General features: G+C 35.8%; 1 protein-coding gene across 1 annotated transcript in view; it reads left to right on the forward strand.

Annotated features, from left to right (window-relative positions):
• The window catches only part of LOC150097868 (rab-like protein 2A), a 105,426-nt gene that overhangs the window by 55,349 nt on the left and 25,293 nt on the right, over positions 1-24,784 (forward strand). The window contains exons 5-6 of the mRNA XM_090406215.1: positions 3,708-3,819; positions 15,844-15,941. Coding sequence (XP_090262341.1) covers positions 3,708-3,819; positions 15,844-15,941 — 210 coding nt within the window. The remainder of the gene's footprint in view (positions 1-3,707; positions 3,820-15,843; positions 15,942-24,784) is intronic.

Genomic DNA, 24,784 nt, shown 5'->3' on the forward strand with positions numbered 1-24,784 from the left:
CCTGCGGCACTCCACTAGTCACAAGACGTCTTTTAGACTCCACTCCTGAATAAACCACTCTCTGGTATCTCTCCTCCAACCACCCTCCTATCCATCTCACCAACCCTATATCTATCCCCATCTGCTCCAGTTTACTGATTAGGGTTCCATGTGGTATCCTATCAAAGGCCTTGGCAAGGTCCAGTATTATCACTGTAAACCCATTACCCCTATCCAGTTCAGCCGTCACTGTGTTATAAAACGTGAGCAAGTTACTGAGGCATGATCTACCCTTCACAAAACCATGTTGTCCCCCATACAATATCCCATTTTCATGTATCCAATCCTGTATTCTTTTCTTGACTAATTTCTCTAAGACCTTGACAATGATTCCTGATATGCTAATCAGTTGGTAATTTACAACAGCAGTCTTGGAACCACCTTTATGCAGTGGAACTATTTTCCCCTCTTTCCACCTGCTCGGGACTAACCCAGACCCGAGACTCAAATTAAACAAAATGGTCCAGGGTACTGACAATTCTTTAGCTGCTTCTCGTACAACACGAGCTGGTATACCATCCAATCCAACAGATGTATTGACATTGAGGTTATGCAATAGACTACTCACCTCCACTTCATTCACCACAATTCCCGTATAATCTACTGGTTTATTCGTTTCTGCAATGTCACCACCTGGATGATATATTCTTGCAAAGTGCTTACTCAGTAACTCAACTATCTCAACTGATTCAGTTACCTCCCTACCATCGGCATTCTTTAAAATCATTCTGCCATGTACATTTTTCCTTTTACTTGCTACATATCTAAAAAACTGTTTAGGATTCTCTTTAGCCTGCATGGCCAATGTTCTTTCGTAATCCTTTTTTGCTTTTCTTACCACACTCGTCACCCTTCTGGCCTGCGCTTTATACCGTTCATGTGCCTGCCAGTCACCTTTCTCCTTAAATTCCCTCCATAGTTGTTTCTTTTTTTGCAGCTCAAGCTTAATGGTGTTATTCATCCATTTAACCCCTACTTGATTTATTATTCGGACTCAAGGTATACAGTCAGCCATTGCTTCATGCAAGCACTTCTTATCTACCTCCCATGCACTATCAACTTCTAGTCCTTGCAGTTGTACATGCCATGGCACTGAACCAATCAAACTCCTAAGCTTGTCATACTTTCCAGCCTGATAATTCCACATGTACCCTGTCTTAATTGAAAATTCTGCACCTTTAGCCACCTCCCAAGTCAAGACCCTATGATCACTCTCACCGATTGGTGGCAATGTGGTCATATTTGTTACAGCCAAATCCTCAGATGTAATTACTAGGTCAAGCACTCTCTGACCCCTAGTATTTTCCATTACATGTTGTCGCAGATAGTTATCCCTTAATAACCGCATAAAATCCAATTCCTTCCTCCCGTGTGTCCTCTCCTCACTCCAATCAATGCAACCATAGTTGAAATCTCCCATCCATCTGTATATTTAGTTCTGCTAGCCACAATCTCACACCAAATGGCCTCAAATGTACTCTTTTCTCTATCCTGCAATTCATCTTCTATTCTCCTTGGCTGTAGCTCATCAGCTATCATCAACAATACTCCTCCCCCCATTTTATTCTCTCTGTCATTCCTGAACACACTATACCCATCACATTCAATCCCACTGGCTATATCATCTACAGTCAGCCATGTCTCACTAATACCAATAACCTGTGGTCTGGAAGTGCCAACCATGGCCAAAAACTCTTCCTTCTTGTTCCTAATACTCCTAGTATTAGTGTACATGAATTTAAGACCCCCATTAGCCCCAACCCTACCTTGATGCCTTATATCAACTATCCCACTCTGATTTGTTGTCCTTATTTGCTCTGGCATATTATATTCATTCTTACATTCAACTGCCTCCCTAAGGACTGTATATCTACTCCCCCCCCCCCCTTAACAAATCTAGTTTCCCTGAATTGGCATATCCACTACATTCAGCAACACTTTCTCAAGTCTTCTTACACCGTAACCATTCAAATGCAAGCCATCCATCTTATACAAATCCTTTCGCCCATCAAACTCACTCCACACATCCACAAATTCCACACCACTCGTCATACATAACCCACGCATAAAGTTATTCGCAATTATGGCCCGCCTTTTAAACATTTCACTGTCATACCGTGGCAAAAGACTAATCATTCTAACTCTCTCACTCTTTTCTTTTGCTACCTCAAACAATTCATTCAGGTCTTCTATCATTTCTATCATTTCCATTTTATCTCCTTTCAAATCATTCGTACCTGCCACAACAATCATTTCTTTCACTCTTTCCTTTTGCTCTCTAATAGACTCAGTTACATCCTTTATGGTCGCACCAGGTTGGTACGATTTTGTCAAATCCTCTACTAACACACCTCGTACTAAAGAGTCTCCATACAGCACTCTATCCTTCATTTTGTTCATGTTCACATTCATACGTTTATTTTTCCTGTCATACCTTTTATTATTGGTTGGTTCATTCAGTCGACTTTTGTTCATGCACTCTAGCTGCTGTTTTGCCATTTCTATCGCACCATTCAACAACGTGATCTCACTCAATGCATCTATCTCATCTTTTTTATTCTCTGAGAAATCATTAATACTATCATTCACACTTTCTGTATTCACACTCTCACAATTCTCATGTACAACCTTGCCGTTTCTTGTCATATCCCTATTTTCTTCATTCTGAAGTTTGACAAAAATATCACACTCACGATCCGAAATACATTTCAATTTCTCATTCTCCCTACATTTTCTACACACATTCAATCCTTTATTATCTTCTAACCGCACTCCGCAAAGCGTACATTTCACAGCTAGTACACTGACTCATTTCTTTTATACTACCGTTCTTTGATAAAGATGGCATACCATCATTACTGGCTGCCATTTTCCTTCGTACAGGTGCCATACTTATTTGGAACATGTTTTATCAAATTATAAGTTATAACACACCAAAAACACACAAACTGACGCACTAACATACGCAAGGCAAACAAAACTATGCAATATTAAGTAATTTTATCAACAATAACTGAAAATTAGTGTGATTACAATGCAACTTAGCTGACTTTTCACTGATTTCCTTGGTTTCTTGATAAAAAATACGGTTTTGAATGGTGGAGCATCCTAGTCAGCATGATATTTGATTATATTTTATCATTATATATATGTAGTTTCTACTGATAAAAGAAATATGAATTTAGTCAGCTTAGTTCCAGATTGATAGCCCATTCTTGTTCTTTTGCTCTTCAAGTAGACATTTACAGCGTAGCCCATACATAAGTCATGAAAGAATTTAAAATGTGAATATCTCATAACTCATGAAAAAAATCTCCAGGTTCTGTGTTTCATTACATAAAAAAAAAGAATAGAAAGAATTAATGAATTAAAAAAGTTATTAAATGTTTAAATCCCTTCGTGACTTATTGGCTACTCTGCAGCAATGTAGCATACCACATCAAATTAAGATTGGATGGTGAATCAGAAACCCCTTACTTCTTTGCATTCTTTATGAAGTTCTCTGTATTCCTTGTTTATCAATAACCTTTGAGACACATGGCAAGAAGAATGTGAGTGTACCCTTGAACATGCTTAATATCTTCTGAGGAAGAATGTAATTTTGAAATTATTTTAAATGTAATTTTTAAATCCTTCGTGTCATACTATATTTTTTCTTTGTATTGTAGGTATTTGATGTAACAAGAAAAATTACTTATAAAAACTTAAACAACTGGTATAAAGAATTACGGGAATATAGGCCAGAAATTCCATGTATTTGTGCAGCCAACAAAATTGATGGTATGTCATTTTTATTATTCTCATAATTATTATCTAGCCATCATCTAGAGCAGGGTTTCTCAAACTTTTTCTACGACGGAACACTTCACAAATCCTGAAATGTTCACGGAACACCATGGTTATTTTGTAATGTATTAATTAATAATTAATTGGTATTTAGCTTATTTTATTGTTAATTAATAATTGATAATTATTAATGATTGGTAATTGATTATTAATTAATTGAACATCAATTAAACCATTGTTAAATTAATTTGTGCTGATTTTCATTGACATATCCCATTCTGATCATCAAAAATTTATAATATTATAAATACTTACGAGTGAATGCAGACTTTTTCTCCTGTTTGCTGGTTTTTGTAGGTTAGGTAAATATAAATAAAATAAATGAGTAAATCTAAGTGTTAAGAAAAAACAATCATTTATTGTCAAATGTTAATTAGTAAAAACAAAACACATTAAAATAGTAAAACGTATATTGCAAATTAAGTTCTTAATGACTCCGATGTTTTTGGGTCTTTGAATTACAAATTCTTTTGATATCAGGCACAATATTAGAAAGTTAAATTCTCATATTTGGTGTAGCGTTGAATCTGTTCCTGGACTTTGATTTGGTTGCAGCATAATATGAAAATCCTGCCTTGCATAAATATGGCATTGTAAAAGGAAATAAAACAAATAGCTAGTTTTGACATACTTGTCCAGAAATCATTTATTGGCAGTTCCTTGTATTTTTGTTTTAAATCAGAGTCACTAATTAAATCAATTAGACTTTCATAGTCACTTGAGCTGAAGCCTGGTAGATACTTCTTCATTTACTTCAGAATTTATTTCAGTCAAAAATTCATGCAAGGTGTGAAAACAATCAAAATTATTCTGTTCAACTGTAGAAATCCAGAATAGCAACTTTCTATCAAAAGATGCAATTTTATCTCTTGTATTAAAAATTGTAATATTCTTTCCTTGTAAGATAAGTTAATTTCATTGCACTTTGTACAAATAATAAATTTAGTTTAATCCTTTATCCAAGTGTGAGCAAACAAAGTTTGCACCTGAAAGTATCTTCAGGACTGGGTTAAGGTGGTACAACATGTTACCTGTTTCATGTTACCACCTTAACCCAGTCCTGAAGATACTTTCAGGCGCAAACTTTGTTTGCTCACACTTGGATAAAGGATTAAACTAAATTTATTATACTCTAACCAAGTGGAAAATAAACTTTCAACATCTTTCTCTAAATCCAGAGTAATTTATTAAAAAAGGGTGGCACACCAATTGGCAATTCCTATAGGTGGAGATGACCTGCTAATGCTTCTGCCTGATATCTCGACTTGGGCCTGGCTCCCACTGAAGAGACCTCAATAAAGGTCGAAACCGGTCTGGGTAGTGGCCCTTCCCTTAATGCATAATATTAGACATATCCGCAAGGAGATGTGTTTTGCATTATAGGAGATACTAAGATAGGAGTGTTGGTAGCTTACTCCACCTTTGCAACGAGTTGTCCTGGTGTTGTACCACCTTAACCCAGTCCTGAAGATACTTTCAGGCGCAAACTTTGTTTGCTCACACTTGGATAAAGGATTAAACTAAATTTATTATACTCTAACCAAGTGGAAAATAAACTTTCAACTTTGTACAAATATCTGCCAGATACGCAAGACTCATCAACCATGAAGAATTTCTTAATAATTCAATAAAATTTTGTCCTAAATTATGTGGCATCAAGAAGACCATTAACTCATTACAAAGTTCAAAAAGCCTCAATATTGCTTTTCCTCTGGATAGCCATCTCACTTCAGTATGTAATAAAAGTGCATTATGTGCACTACCCATCGCACAAAATTTTAAATAATCTGGATTGAAGTGGTCGAGATTTTACATAGTTGATCATTTTTTCGGTTTCATCCAAAATAGTTTTTAAATATATACGAATTATTTTTGTTACTAGTGCTTGTTTATGCAAAACACAATGACTTTTGGTGACTCTTGTAGCCACTTGCAGGATACATGTTACAACTCCCTTCATCTTTCCTTCCATTGCTTGAGCACCATCTGTACAAATATCAATACACTTCTCCCAACCGATTCCCTGTTTTGTAATATAATTATTAATACAGTTGAATATATCTTCTTCGGTGGTTTTTTTTCTTATAGATATTCGCACATGAGTAAATCTTGAATACTTTTATCAAATATGTAACGAACAAACACTAGTAATACAGCGAGTCCTGCGACATCTGTAGATTCATCCATTTGCAATGAATATTCACTGCAGTCTGTCGATGAATTAGCTCTTTTTCTATGTCAGCAGAAAGATATTTGATGCGGTGTGAAACAGTATCATTTAATAATTGTACTGCATCTATTTTTTTAGCAACCTGTTCGTTTAACATGCATGATACAATGTCTTTCACACAAGGCTTAATGAGCGTCTCACCAATTGTATGAGCTTCACCATGAAGTGCAATGCGGTAACTCACGCGAAAAGACGCCTCTGTTGCATTTTCAGTTGAAGCGATTGTAGCCATTTAAAGCTTAGATTTTTCTAGCGAGTCACATCGTCTCTTAAAAAAATTTATATCTTTTCCTTTGTAATCAGTGTGTTTCGTTTCGAAGTGCCTTCGAAATTTAGCTTGAGCCAAAGAACTGTTTACTAGTATTTTATTACATAAAACATCAGGAACATGTGTATTGCCAATACACGTAAAATCCATAATTTAAATAACTTTCATGGTACTTCCGTTTTGGTCTGTTATTAGATGACTCTTGTTCTTTAATATTAGCTTTTGAAGAAACCATAGTTTGCAATTCCATATCTTCTCCAATCATACTAGTAGATGTGTCAGCAGAAGTACTTGCTCCTCCTTGTGTTAAAGTTCCTGTCTTTAAACAAGATTCCAAGGGTATTTTTTCAATAATATTCAAATTCCAATATTTGTCAGAGCTATAATAAAAAATAGAATTGTGTTGTAAAGGTAACTTTAGTATGAAAAACAATAAGATTATAAATAAGAAATGTCAAATAATATAAAAGTAAATGAATAATGCAAAATAGTAAAAAAAAAGTGCAACACACAAAAGTAAATATGAATTGTAACAATACTTGTAAGAAAAGTACTAAACCGTATCAAATAATGTAAAAGCAATTGTAATAAGAATGATTTGATAAAATGTTCAATAACAAAAATTAAACAGTTCGAAATAAATCAGATATTAATTATAAAATTAGTTTAAAGAGTAAGAAGAATTCTTTTTTAAGAGCCGCCTCGCCTACTCCCTATATATACGGGAATAAAAAGGCGTTAGCTGATTTCTTTTTTTCCGAGGGCCCGGTCCAAACAAATTTACTCGTAAATACTTTCCAAAAGTTTTTAAAGTTCATACATTAACATAAGTATTAATTATTGCATTTAAATTAGTTATCAATCACTGGACTAATGAAATCTTGTGGCATGTCGTAGTTTCTTCAGGCAAACATCATTAAATTAATTTGTGCTATTTTCATTGACATATCCCATTCTGATCACCAAATATATTTATAATATTATTATAAGTACTTACAAGTGAATGCAGACTTGTCTCCTGTGTGCTGGTGGTTTTCCCCTCCTTTTGTACATCCTGGAGATCTTCGTAGGCTTGAGGTGGATAACTCACTATCTGCTCCGTCATAAACACCTTCAATAAGAGATTTCTTAATACCAAAATTAAACAAAGTGCCTTGTCTCTTATTCATATCAGATTTTAACTCTGTATTCCTATTACTTTTAAAAAGATGACGGCACTCCGGTTTCAGAACAAGCACTTACACACTGTGATACGAACTTGCGAAGAAAGTATTCAGTAGTAATAGATTTGAGAACCAGATACAGACTACCTCGATCTTCAATTTCAGTGGAAAAAATTTCTTTATACTTCCTTGCTGATTGGTCACTGATATTTACAACGCAGATGTTATTTCGTTCAGTTTTGAGAACACGCCGCCCATTGTTATAATCGGCTTGCAGGCAATTTTTCTGATCGGTCATAAACAGCGGTATTCTCTTTCCCGATTGTTGAAGATTTCAATGTGTGAAAATTAACGATAATTCATGAATACTTCCATGTATAAAAATATGCTGCTTGGTCACTGATATTTGCTACACAGATGTCATTTCCTTCAGTTTTGAGAACAGAAGATATGACACCAATTGTTGTAATGGACTTGCAGGCAATTTTTATGACCTGTCATAAACAGTAGCATTCCCTTTCCCGAATGTTGAAAGGTTTCGATGTGTGAAAATTAACGCTACACAGATGTTATTAGTGTTCTGGGTCTGAGCTTTTCGACATATTCACGAACATTATTCTCCTCAGAATATTTTTTACTATAAAATATTTATTCATGAAATATGCTTAGAAAACTAAAATGACAAATTTCAGAACTTCTCGCGGAACACCTATTCACCTTCCGCGGAACACAGTGTGAGAAACCCTGATCTAGAGCCTGAAGATACATCATGTGAGATCCACATAAACTTTTACAAATACAGTACCTATCATATTTTTTTCTTGAAATCATTAACGGTCAAAGCTGTATAACTGAGAGGAGACCTCCACATAGCCTTTAAAGGAATGCGGAGAACCGACCAGGGCTTCTGACCTAATGTCCAATCCTCACCTTCTCGTGGTGCACCCTGTTGAGTATCTACTTTGATACTGAACGAACGAGGATGGGCTGGCAATTTGGGATTTCGCCGACCAAATTGTATTCTTATTGGTTAAACCCAAATAAAAAAATGATGGTACAACATGACAAAATTTCATGCCGGCTGGGGCGTCGCCAGGTTAAACAAGGCCCCCGTTGTTTTCGCCAGGGAACCAGGGCGAACAGCGAAAAGTCAGCTACTGGAACAAATCTGAAAACAAACCCCAACTCAACATCACCAGAGTTAAAGATCGGTACTATCAACGTAAGAAGCCTGAATGGCAAAGAAATGGAGCTAGCTGAGGAATTAGATAAGTACCAGATCGACATAATAGGGGTGACTGAAACAAAAAAGACCAAAACTGGTGAGATCTTTCTGAGCAATAAATACAAAATGTTATATTCAGGCAATAACAATCAAGGAAAAGAAGGAGTAGCCATAGTATTCAACACAAATTACGAGGCTAATCTTCTTGAATGGCAGTCAGTCTCAAGTAGAGTAATGTGGGCAAATATGAGAATGGGGAACTGGACAATGAGACTTATTTGTGCCTATGGTCCCACAGAAGGTTCTACTAAGGTAGAAGTGGAGGAATTTTTTGAGGCTTTAGAAAAAGCAACTGACACAATGAAAAAGGAAAACTTGGTCCTTGTTGGGGATCTAAATAGTAGAGTAGGAAATGATTGTGAGACATACAAAAATATTTTGGGAAAATTTGGAGAAAAGAGCAAAGCTAATAATAATGGCAAATATCTGTTGGATTTCTGCTGAGGACATGGACTGGTTATTACTAACACCATGTTCCAACATGAAAATGTGCACAAATTCACATGGAGAGAAGAGGCTAGGAATAAGAAAAGTCTCATTGACTATGTTATTGTTGATAGTGATGTTTTCTCCCTGGTGCAGGACACCAGAGTGTACAGAGGATTTGAAATTGGAAGTGATCACTATTTAGTCTTGAGCAGGATAAAATTGAATTTCATATTGAAAAGAATAACATGTAAGAAAGTTTTAAAGCGAATAAAAGTTGAGCAGCTCTCAGATGTAAACTGTAGACTAAAATACAGAAATATTATTGAAAAGAAAATGAAAGAGTTTGAGAACAGGAATCAAACCTTGGAGATTCAGTGGCAAACTCTGAAGGAAACATTGATTGATTCTGCCAGAGAGGCATGTGGTGAGGTTGTATGCAAAGATGAAAAAATCAGAACTCCCTGGTGGACACAGGAAGTTAAAGAGGCAGTGAAGGAAAAGAAGAAAGCATATCAAAAGTTCCTGGCAAATAAGTCAGCTTTTACTCTTACAGAATACAGAGACAAATGTAAGAAAGCTAAACAGTGTGTAAAACTAGCTAAACAAAAGTCATGGGAGGACTTTGGCAAGAATATAGAAAATAAATATCAAGAAGGTGGCAAAATATTCTGGAGGTTGTTGAAGAAGCTTAGGAATGGAGGAAAGAGTGCTGTAAAAGGAATTAGAGATGATAAAGGTGAAATGAAAACAGGAGAAAAAGATATCCTTGAAGTATGGAGTAATTACTTTGAAAAACTGCTAAATGAAACAAGCAGTGATGACAGCACAGTGATAAAAAACACTGACCAGGCATGCAGTCAGGAATATATATCCATACTTGAAGTAGAAAAAGCCATCAAAGGCTTGAAATGTGGAAAGGCAGCAGGAGTAGATGACATTCGACCAGAAACGCTGAAGTATGGTGGTATAAGAGTCTTACAGTGGCTGCACTGCATAGTTCAGAAAGCCTGGACAGAAGGACGAATTCCTGATGATTGGAGTAGAGCTCTCATAGTACCCATATATAAAAAGGGAAATAAAACTGAATGTGATAATTACAGAGGTATTTCCCTACTGAGTGTTCCTGGCAAGATCTATGCAAGTATACTTGAGAAACGGTTGAGAAGAATTGTGGAAGAAAAGCTTGGTGAAGAACAAGCTGGATTCAGGCCAAATAGAGGCTGTCAGGATCAGATCTTCACTTTACGGCAGATAGTCGAGAAAGCATGGGAATATAACAAAGATCTGTATTTAAGTTTTGTCGATTTGGAAAAGGCATATGACAAGGTGCTAAGAGAGAAGCTATTCAATACGCTGCAGTTATATGGTGTCAATGGGGCATTATATCAAGCAATACTTAGTCATTATTTGAGTTGTGAGTCAGCAGTTAGAATTGAAGGAAGTACAGGAAGATGGTTTAATGTTAAATCTGGTGTGAGACAAGGATGTACATTATCCCCTCTGTTATTCATTATCTATATGGATCACATTATGAAGGAATGTGGTATTAAACCTGATATCAAAATTGGAGATGTTAATGTCAGCTCTTTGCTTTATGCGGATGATGTTATACTTCTAAATAAATCCGCTACAAGTCTGCAAGATTCTCTGACTAAATTGAATAGCTGTTGTAATAGATATGGTATGAGGGTCAGCAATAAAAAGACAAAGACAATGAAAATAGGCAGAATCATTGAAAATGTCAACTGTGTTGTGAATGGAGAACCTGTGGAACAGGTAAAACATTTCAGCTACTTAGGCACAATTTTTACTGAAGATGGTAAACTAAATATAGAAATAGACAACAGAATCAGCAAAGCTGGTATCGTGGGAAGTCAATTGAATAAATTCATATGGAATAAGAAAGAAATTAGTCGGAACACTAAATTAGCTGTATACAAGACTGTGTTCAAACCAATTTTAACTTATGGATCTGAGAGCTGGGTCAGAAGTAAAACACTTGACCAAAGACTAGAAACCGCAGATATGAGAATCCTGAGAAAGATTAGAGGCGTGAACAGATGGCATCAATGGCAATATCATATTAAAAATGAGGATATTAGGAAAGAACTTGACATTGTGAGCATCCAGGAATGCGTTAGCAGAGCTAATCTCAGATGGTATGGTCACTTAAATAGAATGGGAGAGGAAAGATTAGCAAAACAAGTGTTCTCTGCCAGGTTGGCAGGAAAACGACCCAGAGGAAGACCAAGATATAGGTGGATTGATACGGTACAAAGTGCCTTAGACGATAGAAATATAAGATCTGATAATGTTGGAGTCTTGACAAGTAACAGACTGATTTGGAGGAAAATTGTAGATAGGAAGTTAGTAATGATGTAATTTTTTCATGTAGTACTGTCATATCCTGTACACCCCTTGAGGGTACATGGCAGGAATTTGATGATGATGATGATGATCATTAACAGTATACTCATCTGACCCATAGTAACTCATTCACTACTCTTCAAGAAAAAAAACACAGTCCATATGTCTTTGTTAACCACACTCATACATGTAAACTCCTTTCCCCCCCCCCCCCCCCCCAATTCTCTTTCATCTTGTCATTCATTTGAAAAATTTCCTCTGCATTAATCCTATGAAACTTCTTTAGTAACTTTTATTTTTATCCTATCTACCAAACTTGACATGTAGGTGTAAAATAGAGTATGTACAATTGGCTATTACTTATAATTGTAACTCATAAACATTCACTGTATCTTTATGGGAAGCATTTAACAGACTCATTACTAGTCACCAACCTCTGAATGCTCTCATCTACTTCCTCATCTTCAAGAAGACCAGGTGACTAAGTCTCTAGAGCAATACAGGTGTGATTGGATCAAAACCCTTAATAATAATAACAACCCTTTTTATTCTTACTTATGGGGAATTATTCAACATTCATCCAGATGATATATTTGTGCTATTTTTCCCACTTTTGTAATGTCCTCTGAAGTTTAAGTTTTGTCCACCATTCTCTCCTCATCAGTGCAGTACACAGTTATTCAAAGTTATTCATAAAAGTGATTATCGATGTTATCCTTCCATAACTGCTCTTATTCACTACATAACGTTAGACCTCTTCAGTTTCATTTTCCTTTGGCCAGCTCAGGTAATAATAATTATAACCTGATTTTTTTTAATTACTGTGATGGTCAATCCTCTTTGCCTCTGCATCATGCTATTCATGAATGTAGCATGACATTCATGAGTAGAAATGTAATCAGCAAGATTACTTTTCTCTTTATATTCATTCCACAGCATTTATATTTTTTTTGCAGTATCCTGCTTAATGATACTACTCATAAGTTGATCCTACCTTGATTATCTTTTTTACTTGAGCACGTAGACTGATGCTGCCTTTCTGAAACTCCTTGATCCAATTTCTTATGCACTAACAGGACACATGGGAAAGTGCCACTCTCCTTTGTAATTTTTTATATCATGGCACTGTTCTAAGCTGCTTTATTTTAAACTTTTACTGAGTAGACATATGGGATCATTTAGTTCCTATGGTAACACCCATGTGTTGGGCCTTTCTCACTTGAGAGCACAATAATGTACAATAGTTTACTTTCTGAGGGAAATGCACAAGTTTTCTTTCTTTCATGCTATCAAAGAATCAAGCTTGATTTTGTTTGCCAAGATATATTTTGTATTAAAATTTTTATAAGCATTGTTTATTCTACTTACATTTCTTGTCTTATTTTAACTTTTATATTATTTTTCTTTTTTATTTCCAGTTCCTTTTTGTCTTGTTTCTTAGTTAAATTCCCCTAACACACCTTTTATTCTCCAAAAAGTTAGATTTAAAAGAACTCTGTCTGCTCCTATAAATAGACAGCTCCTTTAGCCCTGACTTCTTGAAGACAAGTGGCAACCAGTTTCCATTTTTCAGCCTTTACTGATAATGACTTTAATCTTTCAAGGCTTTTAGAAGAGAGAGAGAGAGAGAGAGAGAGCACAACAGACAATCTCATGGCCGAAATCCCATTGCTCGTAATTAGGAAATTATTAGTGCTTGAAAGCTGAATACTAATTTGGTAAAAGGGTAGAATATTTATAATGAGATCACTCTACCTTTAAATTGTGCTTGGTGAACAATTTACTATTCTTCCCCCCCCCCCCCCCCCCCACACACACATTTTTCTTTCCATTCTGCTTGTTTTTAGGAATCATTCAAGACTCCCTTCTGCTGTAAACAACTGACAGTCAGTTTTGGTGTATAGGGCTGAGAAATTTTATTTCTAGGAAATAGATTTGCTTATTTAAATGCTACTAATTTTCTGAACCTATCTGCAGTATGATTTTATTTCACTTAATTTTGATTCTACTTTAAATATCACGATACTTTCATTCATTGAAATTCAGAAGTTGGGAGGTAGTTGAGTCTATGAATGTGTATAATATGCCCGAGCTAGTACGAAGGACAACAAATCAGAATGGGATAGTTAGTATAAGGCATCAAGATAGGAGTAGACGGACAAGAAGGAAGAATTTTTGGCCTTGGTTGGCTCTTCCTGGCCACAGGTTGTTGGCATTAGTGAAACATGGCTGACAGAAGTTGATATAGCTAGTGGGATAGAATGTGAGAGGTATAGTGTGTTCAGGAGGGATAGAGAGAATAAAATGAGGGGAGGAGTATTATTGATGATAGCTGATGAATTGCAGCCAAGGAGAATAGAAGTCGAACTGCAGGATAGAGAAAAGAGCACATTTGAGTCTATTTGGTGTGAGATTGAGACTAGCAAAACAAAATATACATTTGGGTGCTGCTATAGACCAGGTGATGGAATAGATAGTGGAGATAGTATGCATAAGCAAATAGATGCAATGAGTGGAAGGAGGGTAATTATTATGGGGGATTTCAACTATGGTAACATTGATTGGAAGGAGGAGAGGACAGATGTGAGGAAGGAATTGGATTTTATGTGGTTATTAAGGGATAACTATCTGCGACAGCATGTAATGGAAAACGCTAGGGGTTCTAGAGTGCTTGACCTAGTAATTACATCTGAGAATTTGACTGTAATGAATATGACCACGTTGCCACCAATTGGTTCGAGGGAGGTCACGTATTCCACAACTCTCTGTCTCCACCAACTACAACAAACCGCAAATACCATTATCATCTACACCAATGCCATCTACTGCCCACTGCTGCCACTAGTATTTTCACAGACAATCACAAACATCCATGCCCAAGGCAAGATTCGAACCCACAGCCTTTTGACTGGAGAGCAGATACACTAACCACTTGGCCAACCAGGCTGGCATAGTTAGCAAAATTTTATTTTCAGTTATCTTCACAGTTGATAGCATTTCTTGTGATAACTACAGTAACTCTTAGTATTTGGCTGCATTGGCTGATATCCAAGTGGTCTTGTTTGGCATGTATTTTAGCTAAACACAGTTTATCTGAAGGATATATCCAGGGTTTGATTCCTGGCAGACACACTCATTTTTTAAAACCACCTTGTTAGCACATTTGAAGGTATGATGTACATGTACCTTTTGATTGGAAAAGACTCAAGTTCAGTTCTCTTAATGATGAAAGGAATCTTTATGCAGGCCTTTTAAGTTTAAAATGAGTTATCCAGGTTCATGGATATAGTACATTTTTTTTTTTCTTGTAAAACACAAATCAATTGATGGATTCTGCAGTGTTGACAATGTGTGTGTATAGGACTGCAAAGATTCACTGTTATGAGTAGAGTATTTAGTTGTTGCCACACACACACACACACACACACACACACACACACACACACACACACACACACACACACACACACACACACACACACACACACACACACACACACACACACACACACACAGTGTCAACACTGCAGAATCCATCATATGATTTGTGTTCTACAAGAGGGGAAAAAAAATATACTATATCTGTGAACCTGGATAACTCACCTTAAACTTAAAAAAAAGCCTGTATAAAGATTCCTTTCATCATTAAGAGAACTGAGCTTGAGTCTTTTCCAGTCAAAAGGTACATGTGCTGAAATTAAATTTCATTACATTACAGTTGAGATTGTTGGAAGTGCACTTAGTGCTTCTTAATAGTGGAGATGTTAGAAGATATTCAGTAATTGTAATATGTAATCTCATGTAATATGGTGAATGGCATGCATATGAATGTATATTTGTTATTTATGAAAAATCTGTATATATAAACAGTTTATAACATATAATAAATTGAACTCTATATTGATTATACTTTGTTATGTGTTTACAGATTATGCTTTTTTTGACTTTTTGAGACTTTGTAATTCTAATGTTATTTTAAAATTCCCTAATTTCTTCTATCTTTTCTAGAATGAATAGACTTAAAATATATTATGCTTAATTTCATTATTTATTGTATTATGCTTTGGATATTCAGTATTTTTGTTATCATAAGTAGATTTTTGCAGTGTTACTTGGATATCAAAATGATTTTCTATCACAATAGTGATAGAAAATCATTTTGATATCCAATTTATATTTTTGATATCCAATTACTGAATTTATATTTTTCTTTCAGTGGATTATGAAGTTACAAAGAAAAGCTTCCAGTTTCCAAAGAAATGTGGAATTCCATTCTATTTTGTTTCTGCTTCAGATGGAACAAATGTTGTAAAGGTAATAATATTCTTTATTTGTTTCCTTGAAAGCCAATGGAAAAAAAAAAAAACTGTTATGTTTTTTAGGAACTTATATTGAAACCCTGCAGTGTTTAGCTTATTTTCATTATTACAAAATGAAAGGCTTGCAGAACATATACTGGATTGGTCTATTGTCTGGATGCAAGCAAACTAATGGTTATGCTAGTTTTCCTGTTTAGTTGAAAGTGATTATAATAAATAACTTGATGATATCATAGAAGCATTATGCTTTAATACACCAGGTTTCATCTACATTTATTAAAAATCTATCATCTGGACCTGGGATATTATTATATGGGTATCTTCATGGAGTCAGTACACTCATTGTTGGAAATCCACACTAACTATTATTCATACAGTACCTATTATACCTCTTCTTAAACTCTTATAAATAACTCTCCAGTTATTTATAACAACTTTTGGCAATCCATTCCATTCATTCACCACTAAAATTCATTCACCAAGCAAAAAATATAAAACATACACCTCTTTGACCTTCTTCTCATGTAAAAATTTCTTGTTTCAGTTGTATAGAATCCCTTTTTGTAACATATAAAGTTTTATTATGTCCTCTCATCTGCCTGTCAACTAAAATCTGCAATCCTGTTTAAAGCTGCTTCTGAATCCTCTCTGCCACCTACTTATCCCCAAGAAATCTAGGTGACCAAATCTGTACATATTAGTCAAGATATAACTAAATCATAGCTTTATAAAGGGAGATAATAACCTCCTTATCTTTATTTGCTGTTGTGTTCTTCAACATCCCCATAATTCTTAGCTATTTTGTCAACTTTTGCGACACACAAATTTCTGTCCACCATCACACACCTCTTTCATCATGAAGCGTGTTGCCTCATATTTTGCAACTTTAAATTGACAACCTTGTTCTTTGCCCACACTGCCAATTTCTTGAAATCAACCTACAGATATCTACTGTATATTTTTGCGTATAATGCGAACTAGAAATTTTATTTGAAAACTAGCCCTAAAATGCCATGTCCACGTATAATGCGATCTGTTAATCTTGTTCCCTAACATTATAAATAAAACAATACAAATTAATGAAAGAAATGTTTATTTTAAAACAAAATGTCAAAATCCTTTAAATTCTTCATCTTTTGAGTCATCAAACATTTCATATATAAATTCATCTGTAGGCATTGCGTCAACAGTGTAGCAGTTGTTGTCATCATGCTCTCCATTTTGTTGTGTGTCATCCTCGCTTTCATATATGATGTCATCTTCGGATCCATCCATTGAATTACTTATTCCACATTTAAGAAATGAGCGTTGAATCATTTCAGATGGTATCGAATCCCAAGCTTCTTTAACCCAGCTGGTGACTAGGGTGATCTCAGGCTTCTGAAAATTCCCACCCTTTGTCATCTTCACCAAACCAGATGACGTCCATTCTCTCCATTTTTCAAGTAAGTGATCTTTAAACTGCTTAATCAAGCTGCTGCAAATTGGAAGTTAGACCACCTGTGACTGCTAGGACTGTACGTAGCTCACGTGCTTTCTCTTTGCTTGCCTCCATTAAATGCACCCGGAACATATCCCAGCCAAGGGGGTGGGATATTAGCACTGCTTACATTACTGGCTTTATGCGTGCTCGGTCGCCAAATACAAGTGGGTCAAGTAGATTTGGTTGCATAGGCATTAGGTAGTATATATTGTGTGTGTGCAAGTCTAATAAGATGTTATATTTTTTAAATCCGCATATAATGCGAACCCTTAACTTTAGACCATAAATTTTAACCATAAATTTTTCGCATTATACAAGATAATATACAGTACATCACCTTTATCAACTATCATCTTCCTCAGTTTTGCATCATCAGCAGACAACTGAATATCCACCCCTCCTTAGCTTAACTCTTAAGTGAAGCACTTCATTAGTTAACTTCAGTTGTCTAGATTTCACTCCACCACATACTACTCTGTCAGCTAAACCCCAATCCACACCACCATTTGCTCCAAATTATGTAATAGTTTTCCAATGTCTTTGCAAAGTTCAATGGTATTATGGTATAGCAATTTCCTTCATCTAATTATGCTGTCATTTATAAAATAGGAGTAAATTATTAAGGCAGGACCTTCCTTTCACAAAGCTGTACTATCCATCCATTCCTGTAATTTGGTACTCCTGTTTTTGAGCTGCTTTTATGTAATGGAACCATGTTACCCTCTTTTTACTCTCTTGGGAACTTTCCAGAGCAGACAGATTAAATAACTTCATCAGAGGTTGCCAGTTCTATTGCACATTTTCATAGCACATTGACCAGCATGCCATCTACTCCCTAGCTGTATTCACATTGATATTTTTCATTATGTCACGAACACTTGCAAAGTGATGACTTATTATTTCTATTTCTTCAGCTATTTTGCTACCATTGGCAAGGAGTAAAGTTATCTTTCCATAATTATTCTTTCCCTTAATTGCTATATAGGGGTGCTTAAGGGTCAGTGTTGTATAACTGAGAGTAGAACTCCACATACCCTTTAAAGGAATGCACAAAATTGACCAGGGCTTCTGACTTAATCTCCAGTCCTCACCTTCTCATGGTTCACCTTGTTAGGTATCTACCTGGATACTGAATGAATGAGGATGAGCTGGCAATTTGGGAATTAACTGACCAAATTGTATTCTTATTGACTTAAACCACAATATAAAATGATGGTACAACATGACAGAATTTCATGCCAGCTGGGGTGTGGTCAGCATGGTAGGGGTGACTGAAACAAAACAGACAAAAACTGGTGAGATATTTCTAAGCAATAAATACAAAATATTATATTCAAGCAAATAACAATCGAGGAAAAGGAGTAGCTATAGTATTCAACACTAAATACGAGGCTAATCTTCTTGAATGGTAGTCAATATCACATAGAGTTATGTGGGCAAATATCAGAATGGGGAACTGGACAATGACACTTATATGTACCTATGGTCCCACAAAAGGCTCTACTAAGTTAGAAGTGGAGGAATTTTTTGAAGCTTTTGAGAAAGCAATTGATACAATGAAAAATGAAAAGTTGGTCGTTGTTGGGGATCTAAATAGCAGAGTAGGAAATGATTGTGAGACATACAAAAATATTTTGAGAAAATTTGGAGAAAAGAGCAAAGCTAATAATAATGGCAAATATCTGTTGGATTTCTGCTCAGGACATGGACTGGTTATTACTAACACTATGTTCCAACATAAAAATGTGGACAAATTCACATGGAGAGCAGAGGCAAGGAATAAGAAGTCTCATCAACTATGTGTTTCATACTGGTGCAGGACACTAGAGTGTACAGAAGATTTGAAATTGGAAGTGATCGCCATTTAGTCTTGAGCAAGATAAAATTGAATTTCATATTGAAAAGAATAACATGTAAGAAAGTTTTAAAGTGAATAAAAGTTGAGCAGCTCTCAGATGTGAACTGTAGACTAAAATACACAAACAGTATTCAAGAAAAAATTAAAGAGTTTGTGAAAAGGAACCAAACAACTTTGGAGATTAAGTGGCAAATCCTGAAGAAAACATTGATTGATTCGGCCAGAGAGGCATGTGGTGAGGTTGTCTGCAAGAATAGAAAAATCAGAACTCCATGGTGGAACAGGAAGTTAAAGAGGCAGGGAAAGAAAAGAAGAAAGCATATCAAAAGTTCCTGGCAAATAAGTCAGCTTGTGCTCTTAGAGAATACACAGACAAATGTAAGAAAGCTAAACACTGTGTGAAACTTGCTTAAACGGAAGTATGGAAAGACTTTGGTAAGAACATAGAAAATAAATATCAGGAAGGTCTTCAAGATATTCTGGAGGATGTTGAAAAAGTTCAGAAATGGCAGAAAGAGTGCTGTAAAAGAAAATAGAGATGGTAATGGTAAAATTGCTAAACAAAACAGTGACAGCACAGTGGTTAAAAAACACTCAACAGGCAAGCAATCAAGAATGCATATTCATACTTGATTAGAAAAATCAAGTATGGATATTGATTAGAAAAAGCCTGAAATGTGGAAAGGCATCTGAAGTGGATGATATTGGACTAGAAATACTGAAGTATGGAGGTATAAAAGTCTTACAGTGGCTGCACTGCATAGTTCAGAAAGCCTGGACAGAGGGATGAATTCCAGACTATTGGAGTAGAGCACTCATAGTACCCACGTATAAAAAGGGAAATAAAACTGAATGTGAGAATTACAGAGGTATTTCCCTACTGAGTATTTCTGGTAAGATTTATGCAAGTATTCTTGAGAAACATTTGAGAAGGATTGTGAAAGAGAAACTTGGTGAAGAACAAGCAGGATTCAGGCTAAATAGGCTTTCAGGATCACATTTTCACTTTACAACAAATAGTTGAGAAATTGTGGGGATATAACAGAAATCTGTATTTAAGTTTTGTTGACCTGCAAAAAGCATAGGACAAGGTGCCAAGGAAAAGCTATTCAAAATAATACAGTTATATGGTGTCAATGGGGCATTATATCAAGCAATACTTAGTCTTTATTTGAGTTGTAAGTCAGCAGTTAGAATTGAGGGAAGTACAGGAAGATGGTTTAATGTTAAATCTGGTGTCAGACAAGAACGTACATTATCCACGCTATTATTATCTATATGGATCACATTATGAAGGAAAGTAGTATTAAGCCTGATATCAAAATTGAGGTGTTAATTTCTGCTCTTTACTTTATGCATATGATGTTATACTATTAAATAAATCCAGTACAAGTTTGCAAGTTTCCCTGACTAAATTGAACAACTGTTGTAATAAATTTGATATGAAAATCAGCAATAACAAACAAAGACAATGAATATAGTCACAAACATTGAAAATTGAATATTGGCTGCATTGTTAATGGAGAACTTATAGAACAAGTAAATCATTTCAGCTACTTAGTCGCAATTTTTAGTGAAGATGGTAAATTAAATATGGAAATAGACAACTGAATCAACAAAGCAGGTATGGTAGAAAGTCAACTGACTAAACTTATATCGAATAAGAGAGAAATTAGTCATCATCATCAAATTCCTGCCAAGTACAATCAAGGGGTGTACAGGATATGATAGTACTACATGAAAAAAAATTACATCATTACTAACTTCCTACAATTTTCCACCAAATCAGTCTGTTACTTGTCAAGACTCCAACATTATCAGATATTATATTTCTATCGTCTAAGGCACTTTGTACAGTATCAATCCACCTATATCTTGGTCTTCCTCTGGGTTGTTTTCCTGCCAACCTGGCAGAGAACACTTGTTTTGCTATTCTTTCTTAGCCCATTCTGTTTAAGTGACCATACAACCGCAGATTAGTTCTGCTAATGCACTCCTGGATGCTGACAATGTCAAGTTGTTTCCTAATATCCTCGTTTTTAATATGATATTGCCATTGATGCCATCTGTTCACACCTCTAATCTTTCTCAGGACTCTCATATCTGCGGTCTCTAGTCTTTGATCAAGTGTTTTACTTCTGACCCAGCTCTCAGATCCAAAAGTTAAAATTGGTTTGAACACTGTCTTGTATATAGCTAATTTAGTGTTCCGACTAATTTCTCTCTTATTCCATATGAATTTATTCAATTGACTTCCTACCATACCAGCTTTGCTGATTCTGTTGTCTATTTCTATATTTAAATTACCATCTTCAGTAAAAATCTTGGCTAAGTAGCTGAAATGTTTCACTTGTTCCGCAGGTTCTCCATTCACAATGCAGTTGACATTTTCAGTGATTCTGCCTTTTTTCATTGTCTTTGTCTTTTTATTGCTGAATTTCATACCATATCTATTACAACAGCTATTCAATTTAGTCAGAGAATCTTGCAGACTTGTAGTGGATTTATTTAGAAATATAACATCATCTGCATAAAGCAAAGAGCTGACATTAACATCTCCAATTTTGATATCATGTTTAATACCACTTTCCTTCATAATGTGATCCATATAGATAATGAATAACAGAGGGGATAATGTACAATCTTGTCTCACACCAGATTGAACATTAAACCATCTTCCTGTACTTCCTTCAATTCTAACTGCTTACTTACAACTCAAATAAAGACTATGTATTGCTTGATATAATGCCCCATTAACACCATATAACTGCAGTGTGTTGAATAGCTTCTCTCTTGGCACCTTGTCATATGCCTTTTCCAAATCGACAAAACTTAAATACAGATCTTTGTTATATTCCCATGCTTTCTTGACTATTTGTCGTACAGTGAAGATCTGATCCTGACAGCCTCTATTTGGCTTGAATCCAGCTTGTTCTTCACCAAGCTTTTCTTCCACAATTCTTCTCAACCGTTTCTCAAGTATACTTCCATAGATCTTGCCAGGAACACTCAGTGGGGAAATACCTATGTAATTCTCACATTCAGTTTTCTTTCCCTTTTTATATATGGGTACTATGAGAGCTCTATTCCAATCATCGGGAATTCGTCCCTCTGTCCAGGCTTTCTGAACTATGCAGTGCAGTCACTGTAAGACTCTTATACTACCATACTTCAGCATTTCTGGTCGAATATCATCTACTCCTGTTGCCTTTCCACATTTCAAGCCTTTGATGGCTTTTTCTACTTCAAGTATGGATATGTATTCCTGACTGCATGCCTGGTCAGTGTTTTTTACCACTGTGCTGTCATCACTGCTTGTTTCATTTAGCAGTTTTTCAAAGTAATTACTCCTTACTTCAAGGATATCTTTTTCTCCCGTTTTCATATCACCTTTATCATCTCTAACTCCTTTTACAGCACTCTTTCCTCCATTCCTAAGCTTCTTCAACAACCTGTAGTTAAGGGTCAAAGCTGTATAACTGAGAGGAGACCTCCACATAGCCCTTAAAGGAATGCGGAGAACCGACCAGGGCTTCTGACCTAATGTCCAATCCTCACCTTCTCGTGGTGCACCCTGTTGGGTATCTACTTGGATACTGAACGAACGAGGATGGGCTGGCAATTTGGGATTTAGCCGACCAAATTGTATTCTTATTGGTTAAACCAAAATAAAAAATGATGGTACAACATGAGAGAAATTAATAAAAGCACTAAATTAACTGTATACAAGGGTGTTTCAGTCAATTTTAACTTATGGATCTAAGAGCTGTGTTAGAAATAAAACACTTGACCAAAGTCTAGAGACCACAAATATGTGATTCCTGAGAAAGATTAGAGGCGTGAACAGATAGCATCAATGGCAATATCATATTAAAAACGAGGATATTAGGAAAGAACCAACATTGTTAGGTTATAGTCACTTAAACAGAATGGGAGAGGAAAGATTAGCAAAACAAGTGTTGTCTGCTAGGTTGGCAGGAAAAAGACCAAGATATAGGTGAATTAATACAGTAAAAAGTGCCTTAGAAGACAGAAATATAAGTTCTGATAAGTTGGTGTCTTGACATATAACAGATTGATTTGGAGGAAAATTGTTGATAGGAAGTAGTAAGTTTTTATGTAGTACTGTCATAATCTCCTGTACACCTCTTCAGGGTACATGTCAGGAATTTGGTGATGAATTGCTACATAGGTGGGAGGAAAGAAAAAAAAAAATCTTTTGGATTTACTTTGTTGTGTTCAGCTCCTTTTCTCTCATAATCTGATTTAGTCTTCCTTGCCATATTAGCCATCCTTCTTACCTGTGCTTTGTATTGCTCATGAGCAGTTGATCACATTTTTGTTTATATTCCCTCTACAATCTTTTCTTTTCATGCAGCTCTTGCCTATTTTGTTACATATCCATTTAATTCATACTTGGTTTATTTTCCTGACCCTGAGTATGCAGTGCTGCCTCAAACCATCCCTGAGCACTTCCCATGCGCTACTGACATTCATTCCTCTGAGCTTTTTATGGCACATCACTTCTCCAAGCTGGTCACCTAAATTTGTCATAATCACCAGCTTTGTACTCTCACATAAACCCTTTGAGAATTCCATATGTTGAGCAACCTCCCAGAACAAGACTGCATGGTCACTTTCCCGATTGGAGGTAGAGTTGCTACTATATAGTTATGGATAGATCTTCTGATGCTGTTACCAGATTCAACATTCTCAAACTCCTGTTCCCCCTCCATTACATGTTGTTTCAGGTAATTATCCCTTAGTAACCTGTGTAAACTCCATTTCTATATCTTGCCATGTGCCCTTTCCTTCTTCCAATCTGTATCCCCATAGTTGAAGTCCCATATGATAATTGCTCAACCTGCACTTATTCTGCTAATCTGTCGATGCATTGTATCCAGCTGCCAACAATATATTTTGTCTTATTGGCCTCTATCTCACACCAGATAGCCTCAATTGAACCATCTCTCTCAGATCTAAACTCCTCCTTTACTTATATTTTTGTTGGTTGAAGTCCTATCAGCTATGATTAGTAATACTCCCCTTTGTTTCTTGTTCTGTCTATCATCTCTGAAAATACTATATCCCTTACATTCTATCCCTGCAACTATATAATTTTCTGTGAAACAGGTCTCACTGATACCTATAACTTTTGCCCAAGTTGTACTGAACAATACCCCAACCTCATCTCCTTTATTTTTGATACTTCTGACTTTTTTACACATGCATATCAACATAAACTTGGACCAACAGTTACCCTTGTGTAAGTTCATTACTAATCCATTCAGATTTGAAATCTGTGAAATTGAATTTGGTTGCACAGTCGTTTCTGCGTGCACACACACACACTTTGGCTTGGGGAGGGGCTAGACACATGCTTGATTGCACCCTCCTTTAGAAGAACGTATTAAGAGAGGAGGGGGTTGGAAATTTGAATTTCCAACCTCTCACTAAACAACACTCTTCAAGCATCTAACTCCAAAATGATCAAGAT

The sequence above is a fragment of the Typopeltis vanoorti genome, chromosome 16, assembly GCF_054136105.1.
Source record: "Typopeltis vanoorti isolate ZY-2024b chromosome 16, IOZ_Tvanoo_1.0, whole genome shotgun sequence".
In the NCBI taxonomy this organism is placed as follows: Eukaryota; Metazoa; Arthropoda; class Arachnida; order Uropygi; family Thelyphonidae; genus Typopeltis; species Typopeltis vanoorti.